At 39.5% G+C, this 18562-nt stretch overlaps 1 protein-coding gene across 2 annotated transcripts in view; it reads right to left on the bottom strand.

The window, feature by feature from the left end:
• The window catches only part of GRAMD1C (GRAM domain containing 1C), a 50503-nt gene that overhangs the window by 12231 nt on the left and 19710 nt on the right, over nt 1-18562 (bottom strand). For both annotated transcript variants that reach the window (XM_042866406.1, XM_042866407.1), the window contains exons 4-9: nt 15554-15657; nt 14381-14476; nt 13157-13237; nt 8090-8208; nt 6808-6928; nt 3243-3405 (exon numbers count right to left, since the gene is read on the bottom strand). In XM_042866406.1, the coding sequence (XP_042722340.1) occupies nt 3243-3405; nt 6808-6928; nt 8090-8208; nt 13157-13237; nt 14381-14476; nt 15554-15657 (684 nt within the window). The remainder of the gene's footprint in view (nt 1-3242; nt 3406-6807; nt 6929-8089; nt 8209-13156; nt 13238-14380; nt 14477-15553; nt 15658-18562) is intronic.

Here is an 18562-nt window from a genome sequence, read left to right as displayed (position 1 = left end):
ACTTGCAATTTGGACAGAACAGGAAGCTCGAGTGCTCACCTTTGCTACAAATAGAAATCATGTTTGTCTGTTTCCTTTGGTTTAACTCACAGGTAAGCATACCTACTTTTTACTTACCACAATTCTAAGCAATTTACCTAGAATTGGCTTAGAAATATTATTTATAAGAAATGATTATTTTCTTGTAAAAATATCAGTCTAATCCCTTAGCTTTTAGTGCTGTTCCACCCCCTTAGCGGTACGCAATTGCCAGCTGCTACCTCTCAGTCTGAAAACATTTATAGATGAATCGGAGATACTATCTGATAAGAGAATCTGAAATTACCCTGACTTTGGGTTAAGGATCCCCAGGGACCCAAAAATCCAGAAGCAAACATTACCCTGAGTATCCTTGTTCTACAAAAAGGTAGCAAGCCTGCTCCCTCCCCCACTACTGCCTTGCACTTCATAAGGTCACTTCCATCACTGCAAGGCAAGCTGTGAAATACTGTTTGCAGATAATACCGTTACGCACCAGTGATTGCAGAGGTTTGAAAACATCTGCAGTGTGAGACAAGGAAGAGCCAGAAAACCAGAGGGGAGCAGGGGGAAAGGGTCCAGGAAAGAAAATTCTGGTCTTGAAATTCCCACTAATAACCAACAGCTCATGAAGCTAAATACATGCTGCAAGCAAATTAAAGGAGTTGAACCAGTTAGAACAGATGCTATCTGACAAATTACCAAGACTTCTGATTTCTTCTACTCAGTGGAGATGAGGGAGGGTCAGGGGAAAAAATAAAGTATATACACAGCTCTTGGCACTGCCTGGGATTTCTGTGCCACTGGGAATTGGGGAAAAATTGCACACTGTGTGAATAATGTGCAAGTCAGAAACTTAAAACAGATGCACTTCAAAATAAGTCAGTAAGACCAATCTTAGATGGAACATTTTCCAGACACCACCTATTTGAAGATTGCACAGCAGTGTTTGCCATCATAGTAGAATTCTACTATCTTTTCAAAGACCAAAGTGTTAAATTAGCTTAGAGGATGTATTGAGAAATACTGTTATCTTTTTCCTGCTCACAAGATAAAACTTAAACCTCCTGTCTTTAGACAATTCAGGACAGATAACTCTCCAAATGCCTAGCCAACAAATTATTGGTAGCCATACATTTAACAGAACATTCGCTGTCAGGATTTTGATTAAAATGTTAACGAGGCAACACTGCTACCACTGTGTATACAAGGCTGTGTATCCAGAATTTCACCTCTTGATAAGAACAGGACTAATTTCAACCAAACTATTTTCAACATTTTCTGCACCACATATCCCTATCTATAGGATAAGTCCAATTACTGTGGCACCCATCTCACAGTATTATGCTCTCTCATCTCACAGTCATGCTCCTGCAGATCGTGCATTTGAGGTGGTCATTAATACACATAGAAACAAAACAGCATGTAAAGTTATTCAAGAAGATCAGGAATTTATGATGTCCCCATCCACAGTAAAGCTTTCTATCACAAAAGACTGTTTTCCAGCATCTTATTTCTCGTTCTTTGTATGAAGTATTTTCTGCTGCTGAGCTTCATAGCCACACATAGAAACTCTACATACAAAAAAGTCCTTTGAGGCAACTCAGAATCTGCTGCTTCTATTTTGGGAATACATATTCTGTGCTAAAATTTATCTTCTGAAATTTATAATTGAGACTATAGATATTAGCTTCTAGTTCAGCCAAGAGTTTGTCATGAGTCAAAGTTTATCACACTAATATAGGAAACTAAACAAAAGCACCAAGATGCAGGTAGCAAAGCTAGTGGTGTACAGGAAGAGACTCCCTTCCCTAGTATGCTGTGTGAAAACTGCCTAGGACAAGGGAGCTACTTGCCAAGGCTCTGGTATTCCAGCTTTGGGTGTCAGGTGGGCCTGGAGGTAGAGAATGACAGCCTTGAATTTGCCCCTCACTTCATTTGCCAGGACACAAGAGAGATTAACTGCATGGGTAAACCTTTGCCATGTGGGTAAGCTAATTTCATCTGCATGAAGGAATTCACCTTGTAAAAGTATAGGGCAACTGCAATAGGAAACAGACAAGAAAAAATCCTAAGCATGAAGAAATGAACCTGTGAGAAAAGACTGATGCTGTGTGACTAGAAAATCCTGCTCTGAATGAAAGAGATTTATCCTGAGGGTGGGTGGAGAAATAAAAGCAGCATAAGTTCAGTTCTCTTTTAAAGAGACACCTCCAGTTTAATATGCTCTCTTTGCTCAGCATCAGTTGCAGGGGTGACAGCTGTTATTTGCTGCTATCACTTCGGCACACAGCAGCACAAAGACAACAGGACTATTTTCAGTCTGTTTCATTGCATACCTTTACTACCAGAGGCTGAAAGAGGCAGTACAAAAAGAAAAACTGCAAAATCTCTCAACACCAGAAGGCTGAAGCTTTCTGCAGCTTTACAGGATACAACTGAGATTGAGTAAACAATCTGTAAAGCCTGTTAAACATGTATGGGATTAAGCAGCAAATTGCCCAAATATGTAGACTCACAAAAATGATACAGCTTGATATGTATTGAGTTGAATTTGAACTCAAGAAAACAGAAGCAGTACTGGTGAGCAAAAGGAAAGCTAACTGAAATATAAATATATCCTCGGGCAAAGATCACAACTTGCAGGTGGCCAATTCAATCGATTACTTTGAAAGCTTTCCTAGACACTCCAATGATCCCAATCTAACAGCATCTACAAGCACCTTCAATTGCCATCTCTGAAAAGGCAGATTAAGAGCTGGCCTCACACTTCCTGCCAGCAGATGATGAAAGTTCTTCCTCTGCGTATGAAAGAAAATTAGCAGTGTATTCAGAAGCTGAGCTCTGCTGTCCTTCATTTGCACACGTGTCACTGTCATCCAGTCTGGGTGGAAGGCACGCTCTGGCCTTACTCTCTCCCTAGGACATGCAAAACCTCTCACGCCCATGAAAGCATGAGAAGTGAACATTACATTGTCAAAAAGTTTTTAATATAAGATATTAGCAACTTTTTACCCACCAAAGGGAAAAAAGTATAATCAAAATTTTCACTTTAAACACCTCCAACATTTTTTTTCTCCTCCTAGAATAAGACATTTTTGCTTCAACTCTGTGAAATACTGAAAAGGCTTAACAAAATCAAAAAGGTCTCCAACTTACTCTACAAGTGAAAGGGGACAAGAATAAGGCCATCTTATGGATTCCAAACAGTTAAAAGAAATTACCTTCTTCACTGTCTGAGGCACTGCTCTTCTCTTGAAGATTTTCATTCTCATTCAGATCCAAGGATTTTTCTAAAGATCTGCTTCTGACTAGCTTAACAGATTTCCTTTCTGAAGATGGAAGGGGGCTATTCTTTATTTGTTTCTCATTTAGAGACTCTTCCACCTGAAAAAAAAAAAAAAAAAAAGCAATATGAAAAAAAAAATCATTAATAATCATAGGCCACTGAAAAAAGAAAAAGTTATTTTCAAAGAAAAACAATACAACCAAAGCCAGAAATTCTACCTGCTCAGTTACCACACAGTCAAGCACTGATTTCCTCCACCTCAGCCAGCCTCCCTTACTCTTTATCTCAGACTTTCACTTTACCCTGGTAACAAGACTTGTTTATCAGCTTTTCTTACCATGAGCCACCTTAAAGAGGCAGTTTACTCCCTATTACAGTTCCTTTCCCTGCATCAATGCTGGCATTTATAAACTCATTAATCTAACACAGCAATTCACTTCCCATTTGTCAGATTCGTTTTTATACCATTTGAAGAGTCCAACAATCCTAAGGGGAAGCACAGTGAGCAGGCAGAGCACCCCTTTTTCACTAACATTTGGTCACCTCAGTTGAATATTTGAAAAACGTTCTTACTTTGTAGGGCTTCATCACCTTTTAACAAAGCAAAAAAAGATAAATAAAAGAAAAACAAACAAAAGCACTTCATAGAGTCATGTTACCTACACAAAATGCTACTTCTAGAAATAAAGCAATGGGGTATCATCTACCATTTCCAGTATAGAAGCAGAGCATGCCCCACCACACCAGCCATTGACTCAGTGATGCAGCTCTGAATCATGGGCTACAGTTACTGGGTGTTCAGCTTGCACACACCTTGAGAAGAAATTGCTAGTGAAACCACATACACAAGGTTTGTGCATTTCAAACTGCCACTTAAAACGTTTGTCTAAGAGTTCTAGTTCTCATGCTAAGCCTTCCCTTAAAGCTCCCATTGCGTTCAGTGAAAGAACTGGGATCAAGAACAGTGAAGTCCCCATAGGCAGTAGCACACAGATGGTATTAAATGAGGTTTCCTTAACTGAGTAGCTCCAATTAATTGCAGTAAAGATTTATTCAGCACTGAGTCAAAAAAAAAAGCAACCGCTGCTTGAATAATCATCGTGTTCTTCCTGTACTACTTGACTTTTTTCAAAAGACAGACCATTTACTATTTTGTGCAACAGAGAACCATTAGCAGAAGGTGCGTGGCTGGAAAACAGACAAATGCAAATTCAATCACAGTATAAGTGAGCAAAAATATTCCCCAAAGGTCAAAAAAAAAAAATACTGCATCAGCAAACACAACCAATTAACAAATGCTGCTATTGAAAGGAGCTACATGCCTGAAGTTATACTCAGGTACACAATGGAAATGAGGATAATAACCAACATTTCAATGATAACATTCTATCAACACACGAAAAAAGGAGAAAGGAACTAGTAGTGCTGAAGTGTCCAGTACTGCTGAGCTCTGTACCAATGCATTTCTGTTTTTGACCTGCCAAGAGAAGGCTACAGGATAGGGAAAACCTTACAGAGCCTTCTAAAGAGGAGCAGGAGCAAGGTGGTTTCCATACAGAGATGACCTGCACTTAGAGCAGACACGCCACAGCTGGCATTACACAGACTTCATTTCATCAACCACAGACAGCTACTGATAATAGCTTTTTCCAAGACAGCCCAAGTGATGCCAGCCAACTCCTTCATTGGTTCAGATCTCTTTCTGAAGCGAGCTTGTGGATTTCTTTTGTCTGTCAAAGCAGTAAGGAAGGAGTTAAGCCTTTTTCTCTCCAGCCTTTGGAAGGCAATTATGCTGTGCATCATCAGTGCAATGATATTTGATAAAAGCTTTCTAAGCACTGCCCTCTCCTCTTACTGCCCTTGTGCTTCTACAATATCTGCTATAATCCTGGGCTGTGGGGAGAGCGTACGCATTCTTTAGAAACACCAAATGTTTAACACAAGCATTATGTATTTTAGCTACACTAAAATAATAATCACATTTATCAAGATTGCTGCCTTACATTATAATTAAACAACTTTTTTGAAGCGCGACTATCCAAAAAGAATCCTAAAATTAACCCTGCTCATAGATCAAATCCCTGGGTATTTCTGCTTACCTACACGCCCAATTAGATTTAGCACCTGCAACTAACATCTCTGGGAGCAACACCTAGTAGGCAAACAAAACACTTCTCTACACAGAGCCATTACTTTAAAATGACTTGCTCTTGTGCAAATAAGATTTAAACAAGTCCAAATCAAGGCTACCTGGGTAATTTTACTTACTCTAAAAAGTCAGAATTCCAGCAGCATCCACAGTCTTCCCAAGCCTCCCCTTCAGCTTTCCAAAAACTCTTGTTTTAGACTCCTAGGACTCAGGGACACCCTTTGTAGTAACTAAGCTTTTAACACAGGTTTTGTTCACTGGGTATCAGTCTCTAGCCACTAACCTGCATTTCCACTGAACCATTTAAAGCCTACTTAAAAGCCCAAACAAGTTTTACGAAGTAACAAAAGCCAGAAGACCTCAATGATAGTAAGCACTGTTACAAGCATCTCCTTTCTTCCCTCTGAATTTTTCCAAAGCTGAAACAGCAACTAAGTAGCTGATCTGAGAATAGCGACAGGCTTTGGCGCTCTGTTTGCTTTTCTCTCCCTTGGGGTATCTATTAACCAAGAGAAAATGCCCGTAACTGTTTAGGACTATAACTGCACATAGTAGCCCCAGGAACCACGCTAAATGCTGTGCGCAACTCAGATACCGTTACTAAAGCATTTGCCCTCTCAAATAGAGAATTACACTTACAAATTCATTCAACACCACAAAACCACCCACATTTGTTCAGTTCTTTATCACCTGAAAGGATGAGGAAAACTCATCCTAACCAAGGGTGTTTTTGTTTTTTGGTTGTTTTGTTTTGTTTGTTTGTTTTTAATTTCCTGCTTTCTAAATGATCCCCGTAAGTTTAATTAAGCAGGGGTAAAGTGGAAGAAAAGAGGTTTCATATATTCACAACAGAAGACTAGCTGAACTCTGAAGGCAGGGATACATAGCATAACTCACCCTCTAATAATCCTCATGTATAGCAGGCAAAAGAGCCTTGAGGAGATTTTTTAAATAGAAATAGCACAAGCAAAAAAGCATTGGAAGTTAACACAAGTACTGCTTTCATAAAGCACTTACATAGAAATGCACAGCGTGCATAGGAAGATGGACAAAACATGATTAGTTTTGTTTTTACAGCTGGGAAGACCAAGGCCTAAACCTCAGCATTATGCAGTGAATTAGAAACTCACACCAATGATGTTATCTTATCCTGAAGTTTGCTTCCCAAATATATTCTTGAAACCTGACAGTATTCATATCCAATTTCTGATGTGAAAACCTTTTAAGCTATCAGAAACTCTCAATGAATTTCATAAGTTACAATTCCCATGCATTTTATGTTTACAGATAGACAAGTTCAGCATATTTCTTATCAGTTATGAATAGCAAGAAAGATTGAGTCAGCACTTACGCCTGACAACACGTGTCTATTGAGTGACTCTCCTTCTGTTTGAAGTGTGGATTCCCGAACTAAACCAGCTGTTTTAGGTAGTTTGTCATCCCTTTCTCCAGGTTCATCACAAATGCTAGATCTGTCCAAAGGAAGAAATAAGATGTATTTGGAGCCACATATGTATCTGTAAGTAAATAAACTTGGCTTTGTAAAACTGAACAATGCAATTCGCATCTCCTTTTTAAGCTTTTAATGAGCAATTCCTGCACTCACACAATAGTTATTCTGCTAATATTAACAGCTACCAGCTAAATCCTCCCACATCAACCTCATTAACCTCTCAAGCCATGCTTCTCACCATAACCACCTCAATAAATCCAGCTTTTGCCTATGTTGTTAGTAAAAACAAAGCACAGGTGAGATAGAAAGCATGCACTCTGCAGAGGAACAGAGGTAGCCTTGAGTGAATTTAGAAAAAAGTATCTGAAGAAACACTGAGACTTTTTTCCTGCATCCATTATTCCTGAGTTGCAAAGTACTGCATTTATTATTATTATTTTTAAAACAGATAAAACCCAGGAAATACTTAATGGGACATTTTTTGAAGCTTGCAGTGAACTGTTTTCTTTTCCTATTACACATACTCGATAATGCAGGAATGAAAAAGAGATGCCAGTTATATTGTTCAATTTTACAAAGTCATTTACATGCAGATACAAAATTAAAACTCCACTGTTAGGATTACACTGACTGTTCATAAGATATAGGTCATATTTATTCCAAGAAATCAATAAAACTATTTCAGAAAGATATCTATATACAGTTTTCTTCTAATTCAACCTGAGTATCATATGTAAAATAAGCTAAGACCAGATACATAGGGACAACAAAGCAAGTATTTTAGTCTCCACAGAGTGAGGAAAAGCATTTGAACAGCAGATATAGCTCCATTCCATTCAGCCCTTCCAAACTGTTGAAGGGCATATAGATCCTGACCAAACATTATCAGGAGGAAAAGTTGATATTTAAGCTATCCTGCCCTCCCACCAGGCAAACCCAGGGGCATCAAGGTCTTCCTATCTCCCTGTATAAGGGGCCTCAGCAGTGTTCCTCTTTTAAGCAATGAACACAATTAAGTTTTTATGCATATTCAGCTTACGCTGTTCAGTTCTCTGCATAATTTTACTCTAGGCTTAACCTTTCAGGTAAGGCTACAGCAGCACTTTGGAAAGCAGTTTCTAAAATAAGAGAACATTACTTCCCCATGAGTATATCAATAAGCTTTATAGTCTCCCCTTACCGACACTGCCCATTGTCCTCAGATGATGAGTGGAAGCTCTCCATCTCCTCAGTGTTCAGGCCCAGCTCAGAGCCATAGCTCTGGTGCACCAGCTGCCAGAATTCCTGCTTGGTCAGCCTCTGAAAGAAAGCCAGCTAGTCAAGAACTATGCTGTGGAGCAGTAAGGCACAGTAGGTAAAACAGTAAGAAGTTTGAATTACGCCACAGCCTTTAACCTTGCTTCTGACAAGGTCTGCAAGCATTTAGGTATCACATTTCAAGATTAGATTTCAGCATTTTGGGGAACTGAACTCCCATCTACTTCATGTTCCCAATCCATCACTGTTCAACCAATAATGCCAGACATTAAGAAAACTAGCATTTCAAGAAAAAAATGCTTGTATTTGCGCCTTCATTTATCACCAGCGTTTTCAGAAATATCTTCAAAGCGTCCCCCTCCTGAGTTTCACAAGACACAGCACAAAACCAGTAGCTAGCAGACAGCCACTCACTCCCTCCCCCTTTGATCCCGAACAAACTTTACAGATCCATGCCTGTTTCCTTGGGATGTGCAGACCACTCTACCAGCAGAGAGAGACTAGCACTTCACTCACTGCAGACATTAGTGCTAGCTCAGCCAGCAGTCCATCTCACCAAGGTGGGGCAGCAGGTGGGACACTGCCACAAGCTCCATAGGTATAATACCTCATCTCACAGCTAGCCGCTCTTCTCTTTCCCTATAAGCTCCATGAATTCCACATTCTTTCTGACCATCAGGAAAGTTAGGGAAATGAGTTTTACAGCCAACTCATATCAGCAAAGTAAGCAGCTAGTTTCAAAGTCCACTTTTTCTGGCAGGAAAGGGCCAAACAAGAAAAAAAAGAAAAAAAAAAAAAAAAAAAAAAAAAGAAATGCAATAATATTGTTTGTGTATTTAGTCAAAGAAGCCAGGCGTTACACTGGAAAATGTGCCGCAGTCATGATCCATATTGATCAAGGGAACAGAACCATGCTAATGAGGCAGTAACACAGGTCTGCTTACTATTTGCATGAAATGATCACATTAAATACTCGTGCATTATTTAAAGGGCTTTTAAGCGATCCTCTCCACCTCTTTGCTCTGCCTGCAGTGTTACACCACCTACACTTTTAGCCACCCAAAAAAGGCCGCTGCACAGGCACCAAGGTAAACGCTCACCTACACACGGTCGGTTCCTCACGCCGGGTCGCGGCCCCGCTCCATACGCTCCCCCCGCCCAACGCACACACAGACACACACAGCCCGGCACTTTCTCCTCTCACCCTCCGGGCCCGCAGCCGCCGCCCGGCTCCTCCCCGCCGCTCCCGGGCCACCCCGGCCCTTTCCCACTTCCTGCTCGGCGGCTTGGCCCGGCCCCACAGCCGCAGGGGCTGCCCCGGGCCGGTACCGCACGGGTCCTAACAGCTAGCACCAGCCTCCATTGCCCCGTGAGATTTCCTGCGGGGCACCACGGTGCTCGGCAAGCACCAAACGCACAGCTGCCTCACCTTCCTTCCAGGGACACTGTGTGTGCTTCAGCTTTCTCTTTAATTGGCTGAAAACAGACAGTGCCTACCTGTTTTTAAAATACGACTGAGGTACACGCTGAGAGCCCACCTGTCCACCAGACATTAAATGGCAGGCACACGGCTGCTTTCATTCTGTTACCCAGTACTTCCCCAGCTTTTTTTCCAGTCCTAAGAGACCTGCCATGGCTAAGCACCAATACGCTCATCAGCACGGTCTGCATCAGTCTGCAGGCTTATCAGCCCGTTCTTGTACAAGGAACTCACTGGTTCACAGAAAGAAAAACTATAGATTACTAAAATGCACAGCTTGTAAAGTTGTTTCCTGTGGTTTTGAAAAGTCAATGTTACTAACTTCTGTTTCTAGAGCCAGGATTCTTGCAATCTACTCAATTATTTCTAGCTCAGTTAGATACAGTAAGTCATTAATAGTCAGCCCAGCTTCAAATCAGACTTGCTGTACTATAATCAGAAAAGATTAGTTCTAAAGGCAAAGAGGGCATGACTTTTCTGGCTCAGATTTCTGTCTCTGAGCAGAAGCAGTCTGGAGTGGCTCTGAAACTTGTAAAGCTGAAACTAAATCCAGACTACTCTGCCCACTCAAGGTGATGCTCTGTGCTAGATTATTTCTCAGTTCTTTATATTTAAAAGAAAACAAAAAAAAAGGCTAAAAGCAGCAGTGGTGCACATTTTTGTCCTTTCAGCCTGGAACATAGTATCAGTACTTCATGTCACACCAGTCAAAGTGGTGGCATCAAACAGGCTGTTCTACAAAATACCGTAAGCAAAGCTACTGACTTTTACCCCAGCAGACAGGTGCAAAAGTAAAGACAAGATACTGCACAAATGTTTAATCCAGGGACACCCCACACACAAACACACTCTCAAACCAAGCAACTCTAACATGGAATGTTGCCCAATTTCTTGATTACAGTGGCAAAGGGTAACAGCGAATACTCAGTTCAGTTAAAACTGCCTGAACATGAAGGTCAAAATCGAACTCAGCCCTCTTTGATCTTTAAAACAACCTCTGCTGAATGCAAAGGTGCAACAAGTCTTTTTCAAAACCTTGCCTTAGAATCTGGTTGATTTACTGCCCCAGAGGATGTTTGCCACAAGAACCCCAGTTCAATTGAAGTTCTGGTCCCTTCTCACACCCTTAGACTTATCTGCTTCAGCACCTGGAGACTGGCACAAATCTCTATCAAGCGAAGCAAAGGAATAAAAGGAAAATAATCCAACTCTAAGGACAAGGACTCATGGGAATTGAGACCGAGTTAAGAGCCTGTTCTATTAGAAATAAGGAACATTGTGTTTGTTTGGAATTTGAATAATCTGCTCAATTATATTTTAATTTGTTCTTTCTCCCTCAAACTGGAGGGATAGTTGACATCCATGAACTTCAGGAGAAAAAAGCGATAGTATAAATGCCATTGCTCTTTCTATCATTAAAAACCATGACTAAAATTGTTTCTGCCAATTTGGAAAGCCTGTTGAAAAGCAGGAATCATTGCTGATTTAATAAACTGATGCATTATTTAAAGCTTCAGTGGATGGGAAAGCTGCTATCTGTTTTATCAAGGTTGGTGTCATGTCTCTTCCAGACCTACATTCACGATTCCTTATTTTCCATGATGCTTCCCTTCTAAACAGAAGCATTTCAAAAACAGTGGCATGGTAAAAACCTAGAAGGTTCACTTTGACTACATTTTGCAACAGGAATTAAATGTGGATTTTCCCCCCCTCCCCCCCTCAAACAGAAGTCTTTACACGGACATTTTAAAAAGAAAAGTGCCATCTTAAGAGGAGGCTACCCACTGATTTAAAAGGAAACAAAGGTGAACCGCATCAAGTACAGAGAAGCTACAAGCTACAGAATTGCAGCTCAGCTAAAGTGATCAGGAATCCTTACGAGACCATGAAGAAGTTAGAAGACAGCATCTTGGCCTAATTAAGCTTAGAGTAAATGGTTACACGTATTCCATGTCTTTCTCCTACATAATGCTATTTCTAATCCAAAAGGCAGACTTCACAGAAGACTAATTGTTGAACTGTCTATGAACATGACACTTAAGTACAAGGCAAAATGGCCACAAGATGGAGATCTGGTAAAGAGCATGCTGACCCTCCTGAGAAGTTCTGCAGGGGGTTAAAGCTTAGAGTATACTGGGTAAAGCAGGTAAGTCGCTCTTTAGAAGAAGTGAGACTGTGTAACACAAACTCAACAGCTAGGAAGTTCTGAAAAGGCCACAGCTAGCAACTGAAATCGACAGTTGTGCTAACACAATTTGAAGCACATGCAATTCCAAACCCCAGGATCAAAATCTGCAACTCTGGGATTATCTACCATAACGTGGTGCAAACCAACACTGTAACAGTTGCTTACAGAGTTTCCTTCTGATGAGACACGAATAACTTTATTTCATAATTTAACAGTACCACGTCATTGCCTAGACTGGTAGATACATTCCAGAGAATAATTAAATTATCCATAGGGTTTAAAACATTCTGCTGCTAGCAGAAGAAACATTAAAACCAGCTCCTTTTGGAAACAGTTCCAGGGAGATCATTACATTGTCACAAGCATCACAGATCCTGACAGGATCACTTTGACAACTACCTCCCAGAAACACCAGGCTCACAGCACCGCATACCACACCAGAGCCTCAGAGGTAAGACGTACCTTTCAAATGTATACTGTCCCTCTGGTGAGGGCATGTGCTCATCTACTCAGTGCCTCTCTGTAACTTGATCTAGTTTGAATAAGCAGTAAAGATTTTCATGAACAGATTAATTTTGCCTTAATTGGCATTTTCTTTGATTACCAGCTTTTGGTTACAGAAGTGCCTCTGGGCTGCCTTAACACTCATTTAACCAAAATGTATGTGGCAACTGTATCAGTACTGCAACAGATTTAAGCCTTTGGGTACCACTACGCTACAGACTGAAAGAGATATTTCAGTATTCAACTGCAAATACATTGGAATATTTAAACAATGAGAGCCATAAACAGGAAGGAGACTGTTTCCAAAAATTGCATTACTTACACTGATGTTCTGCAACAAAATTATCAGTACATTTTTACAAAGATTAGCTTATGTGCCCACAAATTGAAACATAAATCAACCTAAGAAACAGGAGTTGCCAAAATACACTCCTGTATCATTCAGCCTACTTTTGTCACATTTATTCAAGGTCAGGGGAATTTTAATGAATGGCTGGCAAAGGTTCTAACTTATCTGAGAAGGTGACTTTTGGCCTTTTTTTTTTTTTTTCTTAAAAGGAAAAGAAAGTTTTCTTTTATTTTTTCTTCAAAAATAACCAGCAAAGCTAAACACAGCAGTATAAAAACAAAAAGGATAAGAACCTTATTTGTCATCTGAAGTACAAGGAGGCAAAGGAGACCATGAGGTTAGAATTCCACATCAAGACAGAGTTAATTTTTTCTTCAGGAAAGTCTCTCATTCCCTCAAGATGCATCTCCATATATTACCAAAGATTCTTTTGTTATTTAACCACAGGCACCAGCACTTAGAAGCTTACCTTATCCAACAACACATTCTGCCATAAACGAAAGATACTGAGGTAGCTTCTGTCTCTTGCACTGAACGATGTGAAGAAAAACTGTAGGAAAAAAGTATGAAAATCTCACTTGTAGGTATTTTAAGAAAACCACAATGCTTCCTTTCACCTTAAACATTCTAACGTTTTCAGTAATTGCATGTTGCTCAGTAACTGCATATTCCTCACACTGAACACTTCTTAATCGCTTCTAGTAAGCAAGAATTAGATCTCCAGTAGTCAGAGCATATAAAAACTCTTGCTTGTCTGGGCATTCAATTGCAACCATTTGTACCCCTCAACTAAATACACGAAGGCTTTCATCCACTTCCAAATGGGAAGTGAAACAAATCAGATGTATATGCCTATTTCTTAAAGGTCACAGCCCTTTCCATCCTACCTCTATATACTCCTTTTATTAAATCTTTTCACCTGGGACATGAAATTACAATAATTAAAATCAGAAATCAAATTAATGTGTCATTTGTAGTTTTAACTATTTACAAGTTGGTTCAGTAGAGGAAAAATATCTTCTTTGATGAAAGAAGTTAATGTTTTTAGAAGAAATTGAGAGGGAGCAGCCAAATGTGGAACAACAGGAGTCATAGCCCCTTCAGAGAGAACAGCTCCAGAATCATCCTAGAAAAATTATCTTCTGTATCTAGTCAAGAAGTCTCATTTTTGAGACACTGCCAGAAGAGGTATCATGAAATACACGTTGGACATGAGCACTCTGCATCACAGTTTTCAGTTTCATCCAAATTCAAGTCCCAGAAAACAACTATTTCTACCAAATAAAATTGGATAGTTTACATGTAGATTTCTCCATGACTCAAAGCCCATGTATCACAGTCCTTTCACTTTCAGCAATTTCTTATGGAACATTTAAATCTGATGAGAGCACAAAAATAACAAATCCAAAGACATTCTGAATTCATTTCCTGTATTTTTAGTTTTTAAGTAGAATTTGATAACCAGTAGGACAAGAATTCCCCTTTCAGGTTACTGCATCAGTGTTATCAGTGGGGTTTGTAATCAAGCTAGAGTTGATAGTTTGGTCTCTCTGCACACCAGCTTTCAAGTCTGCCTTCTAATTCTAGTAATGTTTAAAAACTTGTCAGGGAAAGCTACATATTCAAAACCAGAAGTGCTCAGTTCTGGAAATTATCATTTAAAAGGCAAATGTACTTAGATTCAGGTTTTCACCTTTTCTCCTTTTGTTGCTATCTGTATGGCATTTGGAATGAGCCGAGCAGTCTTTTCCTTTGTCATGAAAGTGATATCCTTCAAAGCAATAGAAATCTAAGCAGAAGAGAATAAATACATTTTTTAAATTTAAGCTTTTTTTCCAATTTACAGAATCATAGAACACACAAGAAGAATTCAAATTTTAATCCCAAACACCAGAATGAAATACAAATAAGATTTTGAAGGCAGTTGTCTCCCTTTGCTAACCTTCACAGCAAGCATCCCAAATTTGTAGCAAATTAAGTTGATTTAAGAACAATTTCTTCTTTCATATTAGGATTAGAGAAGCAAGTTGTTCTCTCTCTTCTTTCCTTCCACCCTTGCAGCAGCACTCCACAATGAAGGGCAAAATATCAACTATATAAAACCATACAGGCTGTGATTTCAAAAGGATTTTTTTTTTTTTTTTTTAATCAGGTCTACAAGAAAATTTTGATCATCAAATTGATTTGATGAAATTAAGCTTGATTTCTAATTGAGTATTTCCATACCTTCTTAAGTACACAAACTACCTGTTGCCTGCACTATATATATGTCAAAGCAGATAGAATTCAAGAGATTAAGTTGTCAGCCTTCTCAGCTGCATGTTTTGATACATCACCATCACCTTTACCTAGGCTACCTTCCATTTCTCTTCACTTCTTTATGCTATTTATTCAGCAGGTTGCAACAACTGCTTTCATGAAAACTTAACTCATTAAGCTAATTTCAAGAAAAAGAGCCAATATATCATGAATATCTACTTCTGCTTATACTGATCAAAAGCTACACACCACAATGTGAGAACTTGTATCAAAGTTATTTTTCAGATTGCCTATAGTTATTCTTAGATGCTGATACTTTATATATACAAATATATATGACAAGGCAAATCATTAAAGAATTGTAAAAGATCAGCTTTAAGAAGAAAACAATTGCCAAATGTCTTCCTATACTGAATGACTGAGTAGGCTTATTTCTGCTCAGACATCTCTAAGACTACCCTCATTTTATGGTGCAACAGATTTGCATTTCCACTCAGGAATATAGGCTCAGCACGAGATGGACAGGATAAAAGTCCCTCAAACAGATCTTACATCCTGATACTACAAGGACAAAGAAATGGGTTTCAAGTACGCTAAGAAATCTTACTGTAGTCTCCCATCGGAAGATGTTGCTGTGGAAACAGAGCCAGTTTTCAGAGAGATACAAGCGTCCTTGCAGCAGGATATCCTTCTGGAGCGCGCAAGCATAATCTGCATATAGAGAGAAAGAGCAAGTTTACTCACTTACTGCAGTTCAGTAGACCCAAGCATGTTAACTTAAAAGGAGATAATGGTATTACAATACAAATCAAAATGCATTTCTTCAACTCTTTTCAACTCTGATGGCAGACTTGCGTTGGGTTGCACCCAAACTACTGTTTGGAAACACCTCAAAGTCAGAGTCAATAGAAATACCTGTATAAAGACAATATTTCATACACTGACCCCCTGTGCCTTATCCTGTGTTTTCAGAGAAGAAGTAGGAATACATAGGAAAAATAGTCACAAACATTAGTCAAGCATTAGAGAGCCTAAATAAAACAATACACAGACAATTTATAGTATAACAGATTCCACTACCAACTCCTACGTAACAATTATTCATATATTGTAGTACAGCAATGATTTTTCCACTGAACAGATCCTATCACTAGCTAAAGCTATCTGCAGAGTAAGACATTAAAAGACAGCTTGAAGCAATCCAGTTCTTTAGGCAGGGGATATTTTCATCACTTGACTGTTGTTTTTATTATGATACTGCCTCAGGCCAAAACATCCCTACTAAGGAATATTTTTCATCTGGAATGCAATTACCCATCATCAGATACCTGCTGATCAAAACTGAGATATGAGGATTTGCTTGCACTTTTAAGTCTTTGAGAGAATTTTCATCAAGAGCCTGAAGACTCAAACTCTTCCAGAAGCACTCAGCACTAAAGTGAGGATATGGAAATAAATGTCAAAGTTCTCTTTAGTCATACAGAAAGAAAGTTCAGACAGACAGACCGCTTCTGAAAGCTACAACCTAGAGGTTACATTCTGTTTTTTCTTACATAATAGGCATCTGTTCACACAGAATGATTTCAACTGTAGAAGTATCAAAGTGTTTCTCCTTTTTTATTCTGAAAAACACTTTGTTATTTTCCAACCTATCATTTTTATTTTGTATGCATCAAAAAGATGAACACGGTTCTTGTCCAAGCTGCAAGAAGTTCAGAAGTCTCTCATCACACTAACTTAATGGTAAATCTCCTGGATTTTCCCTCAAGTGAGTACAAATAAAGTTTCTCACAAGATGCACGAAGCATATGTACAAGCCCAAACAATTTCACAAACTTAAATTCCAAATGAATACATTTCAAGTGCACGTTTAAAATTCAAGAAAAGTCCAAAACCGAAGTCCTGGAGAGACAGAGAAGGCAGCAAGAGTCTGAGGTTAAGGACTTCCAGAAACTAATATCAAAACGTTTCCATCTAACTTTTATGTTTGGAAGACTGGCTCTTATTTAAACCTGTAAGTACTATCTAGCACCTTATGGGAGCACCTTACTACTTTTTCCTCATCCACATACTAGCCAGATACCCATACTAGAAACAATATCCAAAATAATACTCCTCCTTTCTTGCAGAGCTAGCACAAAATTACTCCCCTGGGAGGCTTGGGCGAGTGACAAGCAACACCATGACCTACCTACAAAAGACAATGTCAAAACAAAGGAAGAGGTTAGCATTTCTCCTTTTGTGTTATCAGATCCAGTAACTTAAGATGCTACCTGGAAACAATAATTTTCAGACAAATTAAAGTTAGTGGCACTCCTTTAAACTCCCATTTTGAAAGTCTAAACCTTTTATTATCATAGAATGATTTCATATGATCTTTGAAAGTTTGCTCCAAAATTAATTCTTCCTATTTATTTCCATGAACATTACAACAGCTATAAAGCACAACTACACTTTGATACAGCAAATTCTCAGCTACAAAACACTACTGCTCAGCACAGTCACCACAGTTTAGCTATGCATTTTCAGTAGCTATGAACAAGAGCCTGCATGCTGCACTCAAAAATCTGCATCAAGGAGATGGCCTGCTGTTTCACACGTTCTGTGACAGCATCTTTACTAGGAAAACGTTGCCCACGTCAGTGTGGACAGATGAAAATTGAAAGGTGCCAAATCTATTTGACTAGACAGACTATACAGTGGACGTGACAGAATGGCCCAGCCAAGATTGGCAACATGCTCCACAGTCTTCAAACTGGTATGAGGCCTGATGTTACAATGTTGCAACAGAAAGGTTATCTTTTCTGGCTGGACTCTTTAAGGCAGAGCTTTCAGCTTAGTCAGCACCAACAGTTTGTCCAGGCTGCAGGATACCCAGAAGGATTATCCCCCTCTTACCCTAGAAGAGGGTACGCACACTGTACTCATCACTTTACTCACCAGGAGCTGCATCTTAAACTTTTCCCTTCAGTGGGGAATTCATATGTCACCATTCCACAGATGGTAGTTCCGACTCTGGCTTATAGTGGCTTACCAGTATCTCATACACCAGTAATGATGCAACCCAGAAACTCACTTTCAGCCTCATATTGGTTCAAGAGGTCCTGACAAATTGCTTACAGTGTTCTTTCTGCTCTGGGTAAACACTCACGGGATTCACCTGGTGCAAACTTTGTGATATTCCAACATTGCCACCATGGTTTCTAATACATTGAAGCTGAGATTCAGCTCTACAGAGTTTCCTGGGCACAACCCGTTGATTCACACTGATGAGCTGATCCAGAACACGGACCATATTTCATGTTGCAGTCACTACTGCTGAAATGCACCACCCACTGCCTCACTGTGCCTTAAATTCACTGTCTAGTTCCCATAAATATTCAGCAAGCCAATGAATAGGTCAATAGGTGACTTTTTTTTCCCCTCACATGGAGAAATTCACCTTTGCTTCATCTACACTTCCATGTCAGATGCCATTTTGTCAGACTGCCCCTCTGCTGCCATCTGCCTCATGGCAACAATATGTAAGGAAATACTGGTAGGAAGGTTCAGCCATACCACCACTCACCTCTGACACTGTGGGCCAACATAATAAAATAGATGGTGTTAATGAGCA

This window comes from Lagopus leucura, unplaced genomic scaffold (genome assembly GCF_019238085.1).
Source record: "Lagopus leucura isolate 7727_CA_CO unplaced genomic scaffold, USGS_WTPT01 Super-Scaffold_100001, whole genome shotgun sequence".
Classification (NCBI taxonomy): Eukaryota; Metazoa; Chordata; class Aves; order Galliformes; family Phasianidae; genus Lagopus; species Lagopus leucura.
This window is presented reverse-complemented; position numbering and strand designations above follow the sequence as displayed.